The sequence below is a fragment of the Leptodactylus fuscus genome, chromosome 4, assembly GCF_031893055.1.
Source record: "Leptodactylus fuscus isolate aLepFus1 chromosome 4, aLepFus1.hap2, whole genome shotgun sequence".
Lineage (NCBI taxonomy): Eukaryota > Metazoa > Chordata > Amphibia > Anura > Leptodactylidae > Leptodactylus > Leptodactylus fuscus.
In genome coordinates this window covers 164,770,497-164,790,372 of record NC_134268.1, presented here as the reverse complement: position 1 = coordinate 164,790,372, position 19,876 = coordinate 164,770,497, and the positions used below count along the sequence as shown (strand labels likewise).

The 19,876-nt window shown below is 41.4% G+C and overlaps 1 protein-coding gene across 2 annotated transcripts in view; it reads left to right on the top strand.

Annotated features, from left to right (window-relative positions):
* Window positions 1-19,876, top strand: part of CNOT10 (CCR4-NOT transcription complex subunit 10) — a 66,807-nt gene that overhangs the window by 31,661 nt on the left and 15,270 nt on the right. For both annotated transcript variants that reach the window (XM_075271319.1, XM_075271318.1), the window contains exon 15: window positions 16,455-16,568. In XM_075271319.1, the coding sequence (XP_075127420.1) occupies window positions 16,455-16,568 (114 nt within the window). The remainder of the gene's footprint in view (window positions 1-16,454; window positions 16,569-19,876) is intronic.

Here is a 19,876-nt window from a genome sequence, read left to right as displayed (position 1 = left end):
AAGTGGCCAACCCCTTTAACCATGCAACATTTTAGATGTTGCAGGACACTTGATAAACTTGTTGCCATGCTGACACAGCAAAACTAATTTAAAAATTGCCCTCCAATAACTCTTAAAGGGGTATTTACATTTTAGACATGTCATATTCACAGGGTACCACATTAATCTAATACCAGTACCAACACCTTTCTTTATAGCTAAGTATATGTACCAGGCTTGCAGTGGTGGCTAAACAGCCTTGCTTGGATATTTGGCTTCCATAATTTCCGTAGATGGGAATGGATGCTACAGTTACACAGCTGTTACTATAATCTCAGCGACAACGGCAAGAATAGAATAAGTAGGTAGGACTTGGGCAACCCACCTCACAGAGAAGCATGTAGGCCCAAGAAGTGACAGCTGCATCTAGGGATTGCCAGAGATGGCTTAGTGACGGTGCTTGACTAGCTATGGTAGTGCTATAGCGATAAGAACATCCACTGCATGCCTTTCGTCTGTGCCCACATTCACCCAGAAAGTCTTTGAGATTGACAGTGGTCCCAATTGCTGATCACACACTTATCCTGCACCCAAATGATGGATGAATTGTCTATTGTGGGGGTAAACTGCTATAAGAGCTCATGGATGCATTACAGTTCTTTGTACAGGGTGTTTATATATAATCCCCCCCCCTCCAGTGGCAAAATTCAAGTGAATGGAGCTCTGCTCATACAAGGGATTGGCGCTCCATACACAAGGTGATTTTGAGGGGGCTTTAATTTTCCTGATCACTGGAAACTGGGTGGTCATTCCCTTGGTCATACTCAGCCTTGTGGGTAGGGGCAAGTGTCCTTAACATCCCTGCCCTTTAAGTCTTTCAACAAGAAAATCTCTTCCAGTTGCATCTTGCCAATATGTATCTTCTAGTACCTGAGCTGGTGAGACTTCATATTTGTCAGGTCAGTTTATTTCTGGATGGAGAAGCTCACATCAGAACAATAATTTTGCCAGCTTGCTGAAAGTACAGCAGAACTTCATCTCTTACGAGCGCATTGCAGTTTGCGGTCTGAGGATCCTCCATTTGAGGCGGTCTTTATGCATTACAATAATGTTATCAATTCTGTATTTGCAGAATGGGCACAATAACAATCTGTTTTTCTCCTAGGAGTGCAGAAATACTGGCCCTGCTGTACTGGGCAGTAGCAGTGAGACTTGTCGCTGTTAGTAAGGGTTACTACACACGCACTGAATTTGACCTAAGATGCTTTAGATTTAGCAGTGTGTTCCTCATACCTCCATCAATGTATCATTCCAGTGCGAGGCCTGTGGGTTTGTCTGGTAATCATTCCTACATTTGTGTCTGCGCTGCCAGTAGCTGTGGGGGCCCAAGTGCAGGAGCAAGGAAATATTCCCACATGGACTGTCCCCGCCTCAGTAGCTGCTAGAACTTTTCCATTCCTCTTGGACAACGGTTCAATAAGTCTTTGCATCACCTGGCTGCACTTTCAGATTCCATACGTTTTAAAGTGTGAGAACAAGCAAGTCTTGTTTGAATAGGTCATGACCAAGTGATCTGATCATGGCAGCCATGGGGCGATGAAGGGGGGGGAATACAAGTCTATTTTGTTTGCAAGTGGAAGTTCAGTGTAATCCCTTTCTTGCCTGGGAGGCCTGTAGTGCACTGCAGATTTACACATAAGCTGTAGGCTCCTGGTGGGGAAATTGCTCTTTCAAAGATAGAAATTCTCTTCCATGGTTTTGAGAAGATCAGCACGCTGCTTTGTCTGGAAGTCTAAATCTACTTGAAAACCCTTTGCATTTCCAGATGTTTTACATTCAGGAAGCCTATTTAAAATAATATATCAACTCATGTTTTTGTAGCTCTTTAATGCCCACTTGACGTGAAGGAGACTGGGATAGGCAGTTCACTACATTTTAGAGGGAGCCTGTCAACATGGACATGGTGTCTGACTTGCCAGCAGCATGGTACAGAGCAGGAGTAGCCGAACAGAATTTTGAGAGAAAAAATATAAATTAAAAAAAATTTAATTGTAACTCCTATCCCAGTGGGGGTCCTGTGTAATGATTGACAGTGTGTAGATCAATGGTTGTTAGTAGAACCACCCACAGGACTCCTAAGAATGAGGCCAGTCTGCTCCGTTCTTCCTGCTCTATAACATGCTGCCCATATTGAATGTTGCATTCCCTTCATCCCTTCCTACACACAATTGTATTTTTTTTTTAATTTTCTACTATTCAGAACCGTGTTATTCATAAACGTCCCCTTTTATATGAACTATGGCCTGCATTTTCAGAAGTCTTCCCTTATGCAGGCTCTATCCCTTATTCTCAGTTGTCTTGGATAAGGACTCTTGGCTATTGTGTTATAACTTGAAATGTCCTCTTTCTAGATCAGGGTCATACCGCCACTTTTAGCATCTTTATTTCTCCCCGCTCACACTGTACAGCGCTATAGGCGCTGCTGGGCAGAAGGGCGTCCCTGGCTAACTGTCAGAAATGCCCTTCTGACTGTAAAGCGCTACAGTACCGGGACCGATAGCGCTTTACCCGGGGCACAGATCGGGAAAGCCGACAGTGCACTGAATTCAGTGCACTGTCAGCTTTCCAGCAGTATATAGAACTGCCTGTGCCCAATCTGATGAAAGGTCCTCTAAGCAGGTCACATTGAATTCACTAGTAGATGTGCCACGTCTCGTCTGTGCCACAGCTCGAATGCAAAGCAAGAAGTCTACTACAGCATATACACTGGTATAGATTGTACATGACTTTAAAGGAGTATTTTATGATTTCTTCTATCCATTGGGTAAGGAGTAAGCTTCTCGTTGGAGGTATGGTGATTGTCACCTACAATGATCATAAGAATTGGAGTCCCACTTTAACTGTGTGAATGGTATGGCGGGTTCCACATTCACAAGACTGCTGGGGATAGCTTGGTGGTTGTGTATGGAGATGAATGGTGTAGCATTGTAACAAGCCAACCCTTTCATAAGGGAGAGAGAGCACATATTTTGGATATTTCAGTTTTGTCATGGGATCGGTACACTGTTTCATTTAAGAATGTCAATTTATTTTGAAGGACTTCTTGGTATCTTCTCTAAGCTTGTTGAGCGCTTGCAGCAGCTATGACTGTTCTCCATCCCAGGGATGTCCAGATGTCTCAGGGATGTTAGTAATGGTTGGAATATTTAACGACCTTTGCCTTAATGACTGGCAGTTCTGAGGAATCTAACCCTGGCACCATATATGCATGGAGCGGTGTCTGTGTATTGCAGGAGTTGTGCTTTATAATCTGCCTACAGTATAATGGAAGGCTTGTTTTTTTTTCTGTTTGCTGGCCAGTCTAGTGTAACCTAGCAGCACTACATAAAACCCTGCATTCTCTCTCTGGCATGTCAGCAGGAGTAGAGTGGCTGCTGAACATTCAGAGTATTTTCCCTTTTGATACCTCAAGTGGAATTTTTTTTTTTTTCCTTTTTACTCATTCACATTTTTTTTTTTTTTTCATCCTCTGATTTGCCTGTTAACTCCCCCACTATCATTAAGAAAACTGGATACTGAATAGAAATCTGCATGAACAATTACATTCAATTCAGATCCAAATCCGTATTCACAATACTTAAAAAAAAAAAAAAAAAATCTCTGGAAGTGGTATTGCTCTTTCCTCGAACATGGAATTAATACGTATTTACATCAAACGCATGCCGGAGTCTGCTGTGTGCTTTCCCGTTCCTCTCTGGCTCATAAATTTTCAGTGACTGGCACTTCCCGACTTAGGGAGCCTACACACAGAGTTTACGCTCGCTCATTCTGAACGTATGCTTTTTTTTTTTTTTTTTTTTTTTTTCCCCCTCCATGGATAGCTCTAATTCAGGGACCCAGTTTGCATGTAATAAACTCCTTGTTTTTTATGGTGACACAAACCTTTCCCTTTGCACCCTTCCTGAATGTTTCTTTGGGACTCGTATCATATATATATATATATATATGTGTATATTAATCATCAGTGGGCGTTCTGACTGTCAGGACCCCTGCAGATCAGCTGTTTGTTTTTTTGGGGGGTTTTTTTTCCGTCCCCCCCCCCCCCCTTCCCCCGTATGTTAGACATGGTACAGTACCAATAACCACAGCTACTAAAGATGGGTTTAGTGATCAGTGCCCAACATGTCCATAATGCTGACTTGCTGGGGTACTGACAGTCAAAACCCTCTAAAGCTTTAGGCCATTAACTTTGCAAAGACAAATAACCACCTTAAGTGCCCAGTTTCATATCCCATTCTTAGATGTTGGGGTAAATTCTGTCTAACACTAGGTTCACACTAGGATTTGGGTTTCTGTTCTTTGAGTCCACTTGGGGACCTGGAAAATGGAAACCCCATCCACTTAAAGACTATAATGGGGTTCACTTATTATAAGCAGAATGGGGCATGGAATTTCCAAACACTAGTGTGAACCTAGCTTAAATTATTGGAAGGATCATGCCTCTAAAACTGACAAGACATGGCGCAAAATTAAATATATAGCAGGCACAGATTTCAATTTCTCACTTTAAATAGGTTTTGTTAATAGAATTGGGGAATATTGCCAAGTTATGCCACGTTCAGTAAATCAGGATTGTTGCACCCAGTTCAAAGTTTTCCAAACTGGACTCCCACCATATAACTTCATGACTCTTCAATTGGCCCACATAAACACTTCTGCCCTCTCAGGGGCATTACATGCAAAGTAAGTTACCCTGTTCCCCATGGAGCAGTCTGCTTATTTTGCCTTCCTGCCGTAGACCTCAGCCGTGGCCTGAAGTGTAGAGCGCAGAGCTGATGGGTTTTCTGCTCCACCATTGTATTCAGTTTTATTTATGCCTTTAGGATGCAGATGGGTAACATCGCTACCTGTCACTTGGGTTAATAGTCAAAATGAGGAACTGCCCTACTCTCTGGGTTGGCTGCAGGGGCCCTCACTACCATAGGGCCCAATGCAGATGTCTGAGTAAATATTGTCCACTCTTCAATATTGGCAAGAAAGGAGTAAAAAAATGTTTTACTATGGACAGCATTGATCACTTATTCACTGGATGAGGGTTAAGTGTCTGCAGCTTTATCCCCAGTTTGAATGGACCAGTAGTGCAGCTGCCAGAGTACAGCTCGACTCTCCATGACTGTGCATGCGCTATGCTGCTTTATTTCCACAAAGGACATGGGGACCCTCCGCATCACTGTCCCAGAAGTCAGATCCTCCATGACTTCTCACTATCCACAAGATAATGGACAATTGCATAATGTTTATAGTAAAATCCCTAAGGCCACGTATTGCAGAAACAGTGGGAGGAAAAGCTACAAATAAAAAGACCAGCAAAGTTTTTGGTCAGGAAACTGACTCAAATTCCTCCTCCAAAAAATGCCTCACCATACAGTCCTATGGTGAGACTTTTTTTTAGAAGGAGGAATTTGGGTCAGTTTCCTGTGAACTCGGCCAAAGTGAGTTTTAATCCCATTCACTCGCTGCAGAAAAGCTGTATTTTAACTTTACCTGTGGAAAATGAGGAGTTTCCCCATCTACTTATTTTAGGGAGGAGCATATTTGTATTTTCCACTACTTTGCTGAGTTGTGCCTGAGAATTTGTTCCGCTATGTTGTCTTTATATACCGTCACTAATGTGCCTTATACCAACACATTGCATTATGTCGCCACAATTGACCTAAAACGTCAGTCTCCCACATCTGGGTACAAGTGCCCTGGCTGTATGCTCAAGATTTGTGAAGTAGACTTGTTTAAATGACTTGTTAATCTGACGTGTTTTGTAACTGTAGGTACTCTTTTTGAAGACCTCCGGTAGAGACCACTTTATGCTCTTACACCCCCTACTGAATTGTTTCCTTTTTATGTGATTCTTGCAGTGCCTCTTAGTCTGACTTTCTCCTTCATTATATTTTCACACTTCCCGCTTTCTCTTCCTCTGTAATCTGCTTTCAATCCCATGATGCCTCACAGTCTTTACTTGGGAGACATTACCTTATTACCTCTGCAGTACAGAAGGTTGAAAGCTGGGGGGTGGTCCCACATAGGGAGTTTGTTACTACTCACAAGTTTCCATTTCAGCACTTTTACTAAACACATGTTGACGTTGTTGCCCCAACGTATGGGTGGTTTTTGTGGAAGAATACAATTAAAATTTTTGATGTACCATTTTGAACCAAGAAAAAAAAATGGCTTTAAAAGCCTCATGAATGTAAAGGAAGGACTTTTGCATTTCATTCTAGCTTGATCTGATAAATGGATGTTAAAAGCCTGATGTGAATGTGAATTTTAATTTATTTTGGACGTTACAAGGCTTACAAGTGTAACAGCGATTTTCCAAACTTGCAAGAAAATTTCCCAAACTAATTTTTTTAGGAACGACTTCAGTTCTGAAAGGCATTATAAAGGCCTGTATAATAGAAACCCCCATAAATCACCCCATTTTCAAAACTAAACCCCTCAAATAATTCAAAACAGCATTTGGGAAGTTTAACTCTTTAAGTATTTCACGGAAATTAAAACAATATGGAGGCAAAATTTATAAATTTCATTTTTTTTTCTAGAATACATTCATATAGCCCTAAAATTATCACATTCACAAAGGGTTAAAGGAAAAAATGGATCTCACATTTTGTTATGCAATTTCTCCAGAGCACAGAAATACCCCACATGTGGGTGTAAACTGATTTTTGGGTACACGGCAGCCAATGGAAGGGAAGGAGCGACACTGGGTGTTTGAAAAGCAGATTTTGCTGGAATCATTTTCAGGCACCATGTCTCATTTGCAGAGCCCTTAGAGTACCAATATAAAGGAAACACCCCAAAAAGGGCCCCATTTTGGAAACTAGACCCCTCACAGAATTCATTAAGGGGGTTATAGTGATCATTTAGACCCCACAGCCTTTTCACAGATTTTATAAACATTTGGATGTGTAAATGAAAAATTACTAAAATGGCACTATCCCCAAAGTTTTCACTTTCACAAGGAGTTAAAAGATTTTGTAAACTGCACCCTTCAAAATATTTATCAGGGGTCTAATGAGCATTAGTATCCCAGACATGACTGCACAGCAGATGGTGGCGTGTGAATATATAAGCTGTGCAGAGTGCATTGGGAACACCCAATTCCCCACTATATCCCAGTAGCTCTTAAGATTGGGGGGGTCAGTTCTGGTATATTTTCCCTCGTAAGCTCTAAATCTGGGGTAAGTATACACAACTAAATATAGGGCAAAAAATTGGCAAAGCAATATAAATAGAACACGATGCTAAAAAAGCGCACTGCCACAGAAAATGTTTAGCAAAAAATATATAAAGCTTTATTTAAATACATTTTAAAACATATATAAGACAGAAATAATAAATGGGGTGATACAACCAAACAGAACAATGAAGGCCCAAGATGGAATACTAATGGTTGATGATGAATAAATGACACTTACATTACATATATATAAGGATATGTGAAACATCCATGGTTTCTAAAGTGCATATATAACATATAGTTTTTTAAAGTGCAAATATTCTGTGAAATAACATGATACCAAGTGGTAAATTACCTATGGGTGGACCTTCATGTAGTGAACGCGCCCCGCATGAAGGTCCACCCATAGGTAATTTACCACTTGGTATCATGTTATTTCACAGAATATTTGCATTTTAAAAAACTATGTTATATATGCACTTTAGAAACCATGGATGTTTCACATATCCTTATATATATGTAATGTAAGTGTAATTTATTCATAATCAACCATTAGTATTCCATCTTGGGCCTTCAGTGTTCTGTTTGGTTGTATCACCCCATTTATTATTTCTGTCTTATATATGTTTTAAAATGTATTTAAATAAAGCTTTATATATTTTTTGCTAAACATTTTCTGTGGCAGTGCGCTTTTTTAGCATAGTGTTCTAAATCTGGGGTGTCTGCTGATATATGCTCGCACAGTTTATACATTCCCTTCCTGCTGCAGCCAGTTGTATTCTAATGATTTGGCGATTTATTTATTTTTTTATTTATTTTTTTTTGTCTTCACATTACTAGATGCTATTCCCCCCCGATATGGCCATATAAGGGCTTGTTTGCAGGATGAGATACATTTTGTAGTGACATTTCTGGGGGCCTATAAATTATCGAATAAATTTTATTAATTCTTTCTTGGTAGATTAAAAACCTCCCCAGCAATTCTGGTAGTCCTTTAACGTTTAAACGTTTAATTTTTTTTTTTCCACCCAGTGTAGCATATAAGTAACGTGACCTTTATTCTGCAGGTCAGTACGATTACGGCGATACCTCATCTATATTGTTTTGGTTTTTTTAATGCGTTACTACCGTATTTTCCGGACTATAAGGTGCACATAAAAACCTACGATTTCCTCAGAAATCGTAAGTGCGCCTTATAGTCCGGTGCGCCTTATAGTCCGGTGCGCCTTATATATGGATGGAAGCGGCGGCAAAGTCTGCGTTCCGCTTCCATACATACATAAAAGGCACCGTAAGGGTGCATTCACACTACGGAACGCCAGCGTGTATCACAGCCGTACCCGCCGGCGTGACAGCAGGGCTGCCGGACACTTCCCATTCATTTCTATGGGAGCCGGCATGCGAGCGCTCCCCATAGAAATGAATGGAAAAAAGCAGGCCATTCATTTCTATGGGGAGCGCTCGCATGCCGGCTCCCATAGAAATGAATGGGAAGTGTCCGGCAGCCCTGCTGTCACGCCGGCGTGAAACTTACCGAGCGGCGCAGGGTAGGCGGGCGGGCATTCAGGCCTCCTCTTCCTCCGATGTCCTGACCACTTCCTCCGGCGCTCGCTAACTGATAATGGCCTGGGCGCATGCGCAATATCATAATGCTTCTACTACGGCTACTGCGCATGCGCCCAGGCCATTATCAGTTCGCGAGCGCCGGAGGAGGAGGACGGAACATCGGAGGAAGAGGAGGCCTGAATGCCCGCCCACCCTGCACCGCTCGGTAAGTTTCACATTCTGTTTCAGGGTTTTATGTTAAAACGGGGGGGTAGTTTAATATAACTTTTACGGTTGGGCTCTATCAGCATGATTTTGCTGATAGAGCCCCTCCTCGCCTGCCGAGCGCTTCCAATAGAAGCGGCTGGCACGCGGGGGGTTAAGCGGCCGCTGGCAAAGTCTGCGTGCCGCCGCTTTCAATAACATATAATGCGCACCGGACTGCGGCTTATAGTCCGGTGTGCCTTATATATGAACCGAGACGGACTATAAGGCGCTCATGGGCAATGCGCCTTATAGTCCAGTGCGCCTTATAGTCCGTAAAATACGGTAGTTTTGCAGCACAAAAAACAATTTGGGGAAAAATCAATTATTTTTGCATCGCCATCTTCTGAGATGTGTAGCTTTTTTTTTTTTTTTTTTTTTTTTGGTTGTGGGTTATTTTTTGTGGGACGATCTGTGCTTTCTATTGGTACTGTTTTGGGGTACATGTGACTTTATATATATATATATATATATATATATATATATATATATATATATATATATATAATAATTTTTTTGCCCTCTTAAAGGTTCTGTACAGGATTTTAAAAAAATGTTTTTTTTTGTTCTCCTCCCCCCCCCCCCCCCCCCTTTTCCAGAAACTGTGCTGCCATACCACCTGTGGACACTTTTGGCATAGTCCCATTCTTGGAAATAAGTGTAATAGTGGACACAAACCCTAAGCAGGTGTGGCACAGTTTCTGGAAGAAAGTGGTCATATTGCAAGAGCTACGTGTTTAACATGGCCACATTATAAAGCTTTGGTGCTGGATTTTTCACATGTTTTTTAGCACTAAAATTAATGCATAAGTTTTTTTTATTACTTGTCCTACAAAGTCCCAGGCAGTTGAAGATTTAGGATTAAGCGATTTGTCAGTGTTGCTTGTGCTCTGGATTCTTCTGCTCCAGAAATCTGTCTATCTTGGTTAAGCAAACACTTAACTGATCTGACACTTCATCTTGGAGAATGCTGTTAGTTAGACTTAACACCGATCTCCCTCAGACACGTGGCACGGACTCTTGTAAAGAGTTTTCTGTAGCTCTGTGTGGTCCTACAAAAGCAAGGCATAACCACATATTGTTGGGGCATTGCATGGCACAAAATACAAGCTGTTTAGACCTGATAATGCATGTTATAGTTACTAAAACCAAATGTCATACTTTGTTGCTCACTGACAACTGGTCTAGTGCTATATTTGGAATTCGCAGGTATTTTTATTTTTTTTACTTATTTTTACGTTAAAGCATTGCTTACAATATCAAGTCAATAAGAAAGCCAGCAATAAATGTTCTATAAGTTGCAAGGACATTTGAAGCACATGCGTTTTTGTATAGCATGCAGGTAGGGTTGCTGCCATCTTCTCCTTCACAGCTAGCAGGACTGGAATGAACTTGCTTCATTACTGAGAAGCTTTTGTGTGTGTTCAGATTGGATGTGACATCTGGGAAGGGACACAACAGTACTTGCACGAATGGGCTTCAGGACCTGTTTTGGAGCATAATTAAAGTGTGTGCCTCCTGGGAATGGAGGAATAAAGACGCCCCGGGCTATGCCATGAAATATATGACTTACTGCTAGACCTAGAGTGGGCTTGACAGTTACCAGAAGGTTGCAGCTGTAATAGCCCACCTACTTTCAGGAGAGTCATGTTCAGTGTTCTCACGACTCTCCTGGCCAGCTCCACATGAAGCCTACAAAACATGATCCCCTTCAGCTTCCCAAGTCACCTTCACAGCCTCAGATTTCAGTCCAAAGCCTATATATATATATATATATATATATATATATATATTTATTTTTTTTTTTTTTTTCTTGTTTAAAGAGGTTTGTTACTCAAAGAAACTCTCCTGTCCTTGTATTGCAACTCAGGAGTAAATGTTACAAACCTAATCCTGGTACCTTGTAGAGTCCAGATCTGTTCAGTTTTGGAGCCCCATTTTCATGTAAACCATTGTTTATATGCAAATGAGTGGTCTTTTTCTAAGGAATCTAGATCAAGACCAAAGTCTAGTCAGGCTAAGGACCGCCCCTGCCAAGAACTTATTTGCATTTGAATAAATCAGGACTTTACATGAAAATGTTAAACAAGACTTATTTGGAAACTATAGGATTGCTTCAACAAGGTACTGGGATTAGGTTTAGAACATTCATTGCTGACGGACTCCCTTTTTAGGGTATATTCACACGGGGGGGTTTTGGTATAAAACCTGAGGCGAGGCCTCAGGTTCCGGACCAAATACAGGTAGCTGTGACTGGATGCTGGTGCAGTGCACTCTGCTATGGATTAGGCCCAATTATTGGTCCTAGTCAGGAGGAGGGAGTGTCCGCAGGCTGATTCGCCTTCGGATTCGGCCTGAATGAGCGCATCTCTTCTTTTTTCCAAAATAAAAATTTCCATGTAAAAAGCATGGAAAGAAATGGGAACTGTTTGGTATAGTAAAGTCTGACTGCTGTGCTTATTTTCCACTTAAGTCTTCAATTACCTGTAGTCAATGGAGGTTTAAAGTAGGGCTTCCAAGAACTGTATTGCACCTCTATATTCCCATTCTGACGCTGCCCTGTCTCTACTTCCCGAGGAATTGGCGCTCAGCCAGTCTCTGGTAGCAGCTGTATATGATGGAATATGGAGAGGAATTTGAGGCAGCCTTCTGACTCTGATTCCTCTCCAAATTCCAGTCCTGTGCATCCTGCTGCAGCTTTCTTTGTAGACTATCCCCAGACACCATGGGGCAAATCAATCTGTGCCTGCAGCTGAATCCGTGGAAAGACTTGAGCAGGACACAGAGCAGTAGTGGAAACGCAAAGTGCATGTAATATATAGAATCATTGACGTTATACCTAGACAGTTTGCAATGGTCCTGGTTAGGTAAAGCTACAGGACAGCTTTCAAAATACTTGTGTCATGCCATTCTTAGAAAAAAATTAGCAGAAAAATGGTTCCAGGTAAGAAACAGAAGGAGCATGTGGAAGAATCTTAGGAATTGTCACTAACAGAAATCAGACCCTGTGGTTAAAATTTATATAGTAATTCTTGGTAGGGTTTGTTGGAGCCATACTATCGGCTGTTTGAGGAGCTTGTAAGTGCTAATCTCCTTCTCAAGCCAGTGACTTCATGTCCATTGGGCACATGAAAATACTGCAGCTGGGCTCTACTCAAATACAGACACATCCGCTATACAATGTACTGTACTTGTTAAGTAGCGAAGAGGTCACAACACTTGGACAAATGCTGCAGCTCCTACAATTAGAACCCCACCAATATGATAGTGATCACCTATCTCCTGAACCCCCACAGACCAGCCGTCCTTAGGACAGCTCATCAATATCCATCTCAGAAATAACCCATTGTCTAAAAGCACAAGAAAAAACACAGTCCACAGCTCACCGTAAATCTTAAAGAGAATCAGCTAGACCAAGAGTGCATGAAAAAATACACCCCCGGCTGGGGTGGAACAATGCAAGAACCCAGTAGAAAAATATTCCTTCAGCACAAGAGGTCTATAGTAAAACTTGACTTTTATTGGAAAAATATAAAAAAATAGGTACCAGACATAGGGAAAAAAGATGTAGAAAAACTTACATGGTCAATTCCAAGTATGCATGTATGGTTGAAGACAGACATATATTTTTCCAATAAAAGTCATGTTTTACTATAGACCTCTTGTGCTGAAGGAATATTTTTCTACTGGGTTCTTGCATTGTCTAAAAGGGCTTACTTGCCTTAGCCACTCTCAGATCAGACACAGCATTAGAATATCTAGTCAGGCCTTGTTGATCAACCCTGAGAAATTCTTCAGGTGGGTGTGTGGGTTTTTTTGTTTTTCCCTAAAAATGCAAGCCTTACAAACTGGAATCAGCCTCTTAAATGAATCACAGTCCTTCAATTAGTGCAGAATCCAGTAAATGAAAGGCCGCCTGTTGGGCGAGCCCAGTGCACAAGGCAGTGGCTTAACTTAATATGCTCATATCCTGTTGTGTGATTGTTTGAAGGGGGTAAATGTGTGGCTCGGATTTCCTAGCAGGAATGTTTTCTGTGTGATCCAGGAAGAGGACGTGGTAAATCTCAGGTCTTATCACCTTGGGCTCTGCACAAGGCATTTGTTTCTCGCATGTTCCTAAGTCAGCAGTGCGCTTACAAAACAATTTATTTATTAGGTGCCAACATACGCCATAGCAGAACATTGTGGGAGCAAGGGGCAAGCATGCAGACTTTCTGAATGTAGTGTGTAGGGTTGTGTGGTATGAATGAGAAATGTATTTACATAAAAGTAGTATTTAGAGGGAAGAGCAGTCGTGTATATAGACTTAGTGGTGAGTAATCTACCACAACACATGTAAGGGCTTCTGCTTACTGGTGGCCCTTTGAACAGCCTCTTTCTAAAGTAAACTCCACACTTCAGTTTGGTTACACCTCGGCTTCCTGCGTCCCAGTGGGAGACCACAGATTGACACTAGTTTTCATTAGTAGGGAGTTACTAAATGGTCTGACTGTCGCTGGATTTCTTATATTGCTGCTTTAAACAGTCAACACCAGTGTCCTTCATAATCCTACCTACCTAAGGTACCAAGGATCATGGACTGCTTCCTCTGGATTATGACTTCCTTATCAACTGCATAATTATAATAGAGACTTGGATCCTGCAAAGTGTCTCTTAGGGGAAATTCACACGGAGTAAAGTGGAGCGCGATCTGGCACGTATATGGCGTGTCAGAGTTTGCGCGCTCAAAAAGATCCCATTGATTTCAATGAGGGTTACGAGCGTATACCCAACATAATTTTGCGCCCGTAATTTTGCAGCCGCAAAACTACGCAGCGTATGCGCTCGTAACCCCCATTGAAATCAATGGGATCTCTTTGAGCACACAAACTCTGACACGCCGTATACGTACCAGATCGCGCTCCACTTTACTCCGTGTGAATTCCCCCTTAATATAAAGGACACCCTCTATGGCCGTACACTTTAGCAACTGTCCTAAGTACGTGTGCGCTTAATTGGAAGGGTTTGGCCAATGTTCATCCATTATGTGGCAGTGTTGTACACGGTCACCAGCATGTAAGCATTAACTGCAGTGCTGCTTGGGTTTTTAGTTCTCTTGAAAGAGACAGAATGGGTTTATTAATATAAATTTATCACAAGTCGCAACTTCTTTAATCCCTCCAACATTCCTCAAGCGATGGCCATCCATTGTATAATATACTCCATAGACTAGAATGAAAGTGCTTGCATTTTCTACCATTGCCTGGGGGCCAGAAGGATTTTAGTCTTGCTCTGTGATGAACTCCATTCTACTCGTCCTGCTTGTGTTTGGTTACATGATCCATTGTGGAGCATAAATAGAATACTTTGCCCCAGGCAGTGCTAGAGTGCTCCTATTTGGTACAATGAGGGCGCAGTATGTATATTGGCAGGAAGGACCATCTACACTGCAGTATGTGTCTTCTCTGGACAACCATTCTAGTACTAACAGGGCCTGAATAGGTCTTGTATACTAAATGGAACAGATTTATCCTAGAAACTAGATGCAATTTGTTTTCCTTGAGAGATATCTTCCCATAGTAAAATTCTGTGTACTTGTATTCATTGAACAACTTTAGTGTGATTCTAGCCAGACAGTCTGAAAACACCTTCTTTGTTACTACAACTGCGTAAAATAAAAAAATGCTCATGTGAATGAGGTGCTAGATCTTGTAAGGGTTAACACAGCTGGGCGAGGATGGGAGCTTATGGAAACCTGCAATAGTTCAAGCATCCCTGCTATACTAAACCAATGAAGGAATGTAATATCCATTGCGTAGAACTATTGAACCTCTTTTTATTTTGGTTATTTAGCCCTTTGCTTTACATTCTGCAATTCATTTAGTCATGATACATAATGGATTCGATTTTCTATACTAATGTGCAAAATTCCTGCTTACTCTTGAGAACCTTTGACACTTTGTTTGCAAATACCATGTAGCAAAGGAAAAAGTGTAAAATAGCTTAGCCTTTGTCTGCCACATCATTGAGGCTTATTTGTTTGACAGAATTTGCCAATTGACCTAAATTGGTGAAGCTTTCACAATTTGATACACAGATTATATTTTATTCTACTGTTTAATCCTGTGTAAATGTTCATAATAACTTTTATTATGTACACATCTCAAACAAAAGATCCAGTGACTTTTCGTGACGTGTACATCAGATTTGGTGCTGTAGAATATTTCAAGTGGAGTATATACAGACAATACATTTACTTGGTGTATCCTGATCCTGCATAGTCTGTTCTTGTCTCCGTCACGTTCTTTTGAAACGGTAGCAGAAAAATAGGGGACAGATGAGGGAGCATGACTTGGATCCGGCTACACAGGGTTTGTTGTCTATTACTATAAAGATGTACCCATATGATTGAGGGTTGTACCTCATTCATAACCTCCAATGAAAGAAAATCTTTCCCATGCTGATGACTTGCATTCTGTTTTGCCATCTGCTTTAAAAAGATAGAAGTGATCTTATGGGAGAGCTTCTGCTGTGGGATTTCCATGCTATGGCAAAAATTTGCTGCAAACTTCATGTCTGTGGCATCTTAGTTTAGTCTCTACTCCAACGAGTCCAGTTCTTATCATTTAATAGTTGTCACTGCACCAATTCTCGCACAGTTGGATATTTTTTCTCTAGCCCCTCCCCCTTCACTGTTCCTGATTAATCAATGCTGTTTTGGTGTCTGATATACTATGTAGACCAGGGGTGCCCAATACGTCGATCACAATCTACTGGTAGATCGCAAAGGACGTATGGATCGATCGCGGGATGCAGGGATCCCCGGTGTCTGCTTGTTCACAGTGCAGGCTGAGAGTCATCTTCGGACACTGGCAGGCGGGGCTGCCGCAGCCCCAGCCTACCAGTGTCCAGAGATAACTCTCAGCCTGCGCTGTGAAGCAGCAGACACCGGGGATCCCTGGGCAGCCACAGAACGCCGCTGCCTCCTGCTGTCACGATCTGCCTGGCCCCGCCCATAGGTCCACCCCTGCCCCGCCCTAGTAGATCTTTTGCCTTGGTCAGCTAATAAAGTAGCTCACACGCTGAAAAAGTGTGAGCACCCCTGATGTAGACTCTGCTCTTGCCTGACACCGCCCTCCTGACAGTACAGACAAGGCGTGTGATTCGGAGCTGTGACACTGGCTGCCTCTGATTGGAGCTGAGTCACACCCCCTGCCTGACACTGCCATTCTGACATTACACAGCTTAAATAGCCCATGTGGAACCAAACGAAAAGCACTTGTTCCTTGGAAGGTGGGGGCTAGAGAATTACAATTGCATTGGAATTGGAGTGGCTCCCATTAACAGATGCTATGATCCTAAATCGGTGGAGGTGGTGAAAGATCCCATTAGCAGGCAGTTTTGTTCTATCTTTTTAATCTGTTGAGTTTTTTTTCCTTTTCTTCCACAGGTGTTCTGTACTTGCGTGTAGCGCCTATGTTGCTTTGGCTTTAGGAGACAACCTTATGGCCTTAAATCATGCAGAAAAGCTCCTTCAGCAGCCTAGATTGTCGGGATCTTTGAAGTAAGTTTCTTCCCCCACTTCACTATTATTGGTTGGTGGTATGTGTGGTTTTCATGTGGACCTTCTTATAACAAAAAAAAAGTTTCGAAACTTGCCAAAAATACTGAGAATTATCCATGTGTCTCAATGCTCATCAAAAGAAACTGCCATGGAGTAAACCCAGTAGTGTTTCATTGTCCAGCCCTATGAGTCATTGTTTTCATGCTGCTTATGGTTTGCACCTTACATGTATTACTACACTTTCCATTATTCTTAGCAGGCAACTTTGTCTCCCTCTTCAGCTTGTGCCCCTTTCTTTCCTGTGGCGTATTTCCATGCATCTAACTTGCTGTCAGATATATCGGGTTTACGTGCTGTCCCTGTACTGGGTGCAGTTGTAGTTTTTTGCGCTTTTTTTTTTTTTTTTTTTTGTAGCCCTTTTATAAAACCAGATTACTATGAAAGGTAACTCCTATATCCTGTGATACTGGATCCATCTTTTGCAATAGGTGATGACTTTGTTTAGTTTCTAGCTGCCCATGCAACTTTAAGACCAGGGCTGAAATGAACACAATCATGTTGTGGCTTAATATTTCCATCTACTCTTCCATTTATTTTAGTAGGCAGCCCTGTTTGAGTCTGCCTTCTGTATTTTTATTAAATTTTTACCTCTTTATGCTTTTATTTTCAGTGCAGGTCAATTTAATCCCCAGGAAGGGAAGCTGTTGTTCTAAATAAGGCCGTTCAGGGGAGACAGCTTGGTTACTGAAAGAGTTAAGGGATCAGGGGGAGGGGGGTGTCAAGAGCTGGCAAAGAGTGACCCTTAAGTGTGAAGTGTTGAACCATAACTGGTAATTTCCTCGCTTGTTTTTATGACTGTCCCACAGTGACAGCCTTGTTACCGAATGATTGTTTTGTTTCTGCTTGGAGGACAGAGTTTGTCATAGGACTACAGCGGCAATTAATACCATAATGCGTGGATTTCACAAACTGCTTTGGTTAAATGCTACATTTCTATGGGATAAAACTTGATATATTTTTATTTTTTTTTCTTCAATTGACTCTTTGCAGTAAAGTTTACAGCCCACTTATGCTGCAGCCTGCACTAGCAGAACAGATCTCTTGCCCTGCTTTGGTAATATACTTAGTTTAAAAGCTCCCAAGAGCAGATATTGGAGACCGCTTCTTACAGAGTTTGTGTACATCCGCTTGACTGACATTCGTCAGTGTAGCTGGACACAGTACATACATTGATTTCTATGCTTATGCCGCTTCCAGACTGGTTTTCTGAATGAGTATTGCAGGGTGTTATGGATGTTAAGTCTGTCTGTAAGCTGTAGTCTCCAAGGTCAGCTCTTTTTAAGGATAGACACCTCCACTTACAGGAAGAATCCACAATGGTAATTGTATACTTAAAGGAGTTCACAAAAAATATAAATCCCAATGTGGTAACGAAAAAGTCCCCAAAATGCATGAATGGAAATGCAAAGAATGACACTAATGAATCGGTACATTAACTACAGCCAGTTTTGGTCCCACTAGTGGCCACTACTAAGCATCACTTAAAATCTGTGGCAGTCCCTTCCCCTTTCTTTCATTATGGTAGGATTAACCTCGTTGAAAAATTATTAAAATTAAGGAAAACAAGTAATGTTAATTTAGTACCTCGATTACACAGAAAATTGCCAATTCTATACTAATCTGGTAGAAACATTATATCCTATGCCAATTTTAATTACAGAACCAATAAATGTGTCCCACTGAGGCATCCCATTCCTGGTCTGCACCCCACTCCACACAAATTTGCACAATGCAGGGTGTATGGCACGTTTAATCCAAGAAAGGGCTTTGTGCCAAATGTGCACTACAGTATAATGGCATTACACCAGAAACTTGGTATGAAGGGATTGCACTCGGACAGCTGTCTCCAGTTTTCACACTCCTTGCCCCAATAAACTGGTTCTATTGTTGGCCTCTTCCTGTCTGAGAACTGCTTCTTCACCCCCAACCCCAGTGTTATGCGCTCTTACCCTCCAGTCTTTTGAAGTCCACTCTGTTCTCATTTACTCACCCTCCAAGTAGCTGTCATATACCTACCACTGCCTTAATGGACTACTTAACTACCTGGCTCACTGGATCCTTTCAGCTGATATCCTCTATCCTATCTCAATCGTGCAGCACCATTGACTTAATGATGATCTAAAAATCTCCTTCCAATAAATACCACAGGAGTGCTAATACAATATTGTGCAGTGCAAAACAATCCCATATAGTGATTCCAAATATCGCCATTGCCTCCACCTCAGCCCTGCTGCACATTTTGCCCCTTGCCACTTCTTTGGTTGTTGGTCTTTTAAAAAAAGATGAAGTCTCAGTTCTCCTGGCATATGTTCTGCTAAATACTTTTATTTCCCATAAAATAACAATCCTTGATCTACACTGTACTATTCCTCATGGAGGTTTAGAAGTTACCACCCAGTTGTCAACCTTTCCCTTGTTAAAGGGGGTCTCCTTGCAGCCTGGCACTGACCAGTCAGAAGCTGGTGTGTGACCTTGCAGAGTCCTGCACGAACTCCCAGTTGTCAATTTTATTTATAACTTTTGGGGGATTAATAGAACCCCAACAAATGTTTATGGCAAAGTGTTTACTACAGAGGACCTATCACCACTCCTGACATTTCAGAGTTAGTATACATTATATACGTATACACTTAGCAGCAGAGAAATGGCCTTACTTGCAGAAAACACTGTAACTGGTAGGAAATCTGTTCTTGTGATTGTTTTAATACTACAGTTACTGTCATATGTGACCATGCCATTGGTACTCGTAGAAGCTGACAAGATAGAAAAGAATCTTTGACATCCTATTCATATTTACTAACCATATGATGTATGAACCTTTTCTGAGCATTGTACACTGTCCTTGCCCAACTGAGTGCTCTTTTAAAAAAAAAAAAAAAAAGAAAAAAAAAACAAAACTAGAATTTGGCTATGACTGGAAGGGGAATAGGAATATGGATAAAACATTCCAAAAAATGTTTTCAAGGTAATGGCCTCCTGCGTAGTCTTCCTTAGGTTATTTTGTAACTTCACTCTTCCTGCCAAAAATATGTAGTTGTGGTTGTTTTTTTGTTTTGTTTTTTTTTTATTTGAGAATAAGACACACACTTTGAAATATTAGTATTGTTAAATTTCCTTGTTCCCTAGTATTGGTATGAATCTTCTGTATTTGTCTGACCTAACACTAAAGTAGGTAAGGGGCAGCACATTGGTTACATTTGGCTTCCTGCCTGTGTCTTACTAGTTTTAAGGACTTTTTTTTTTTTTTA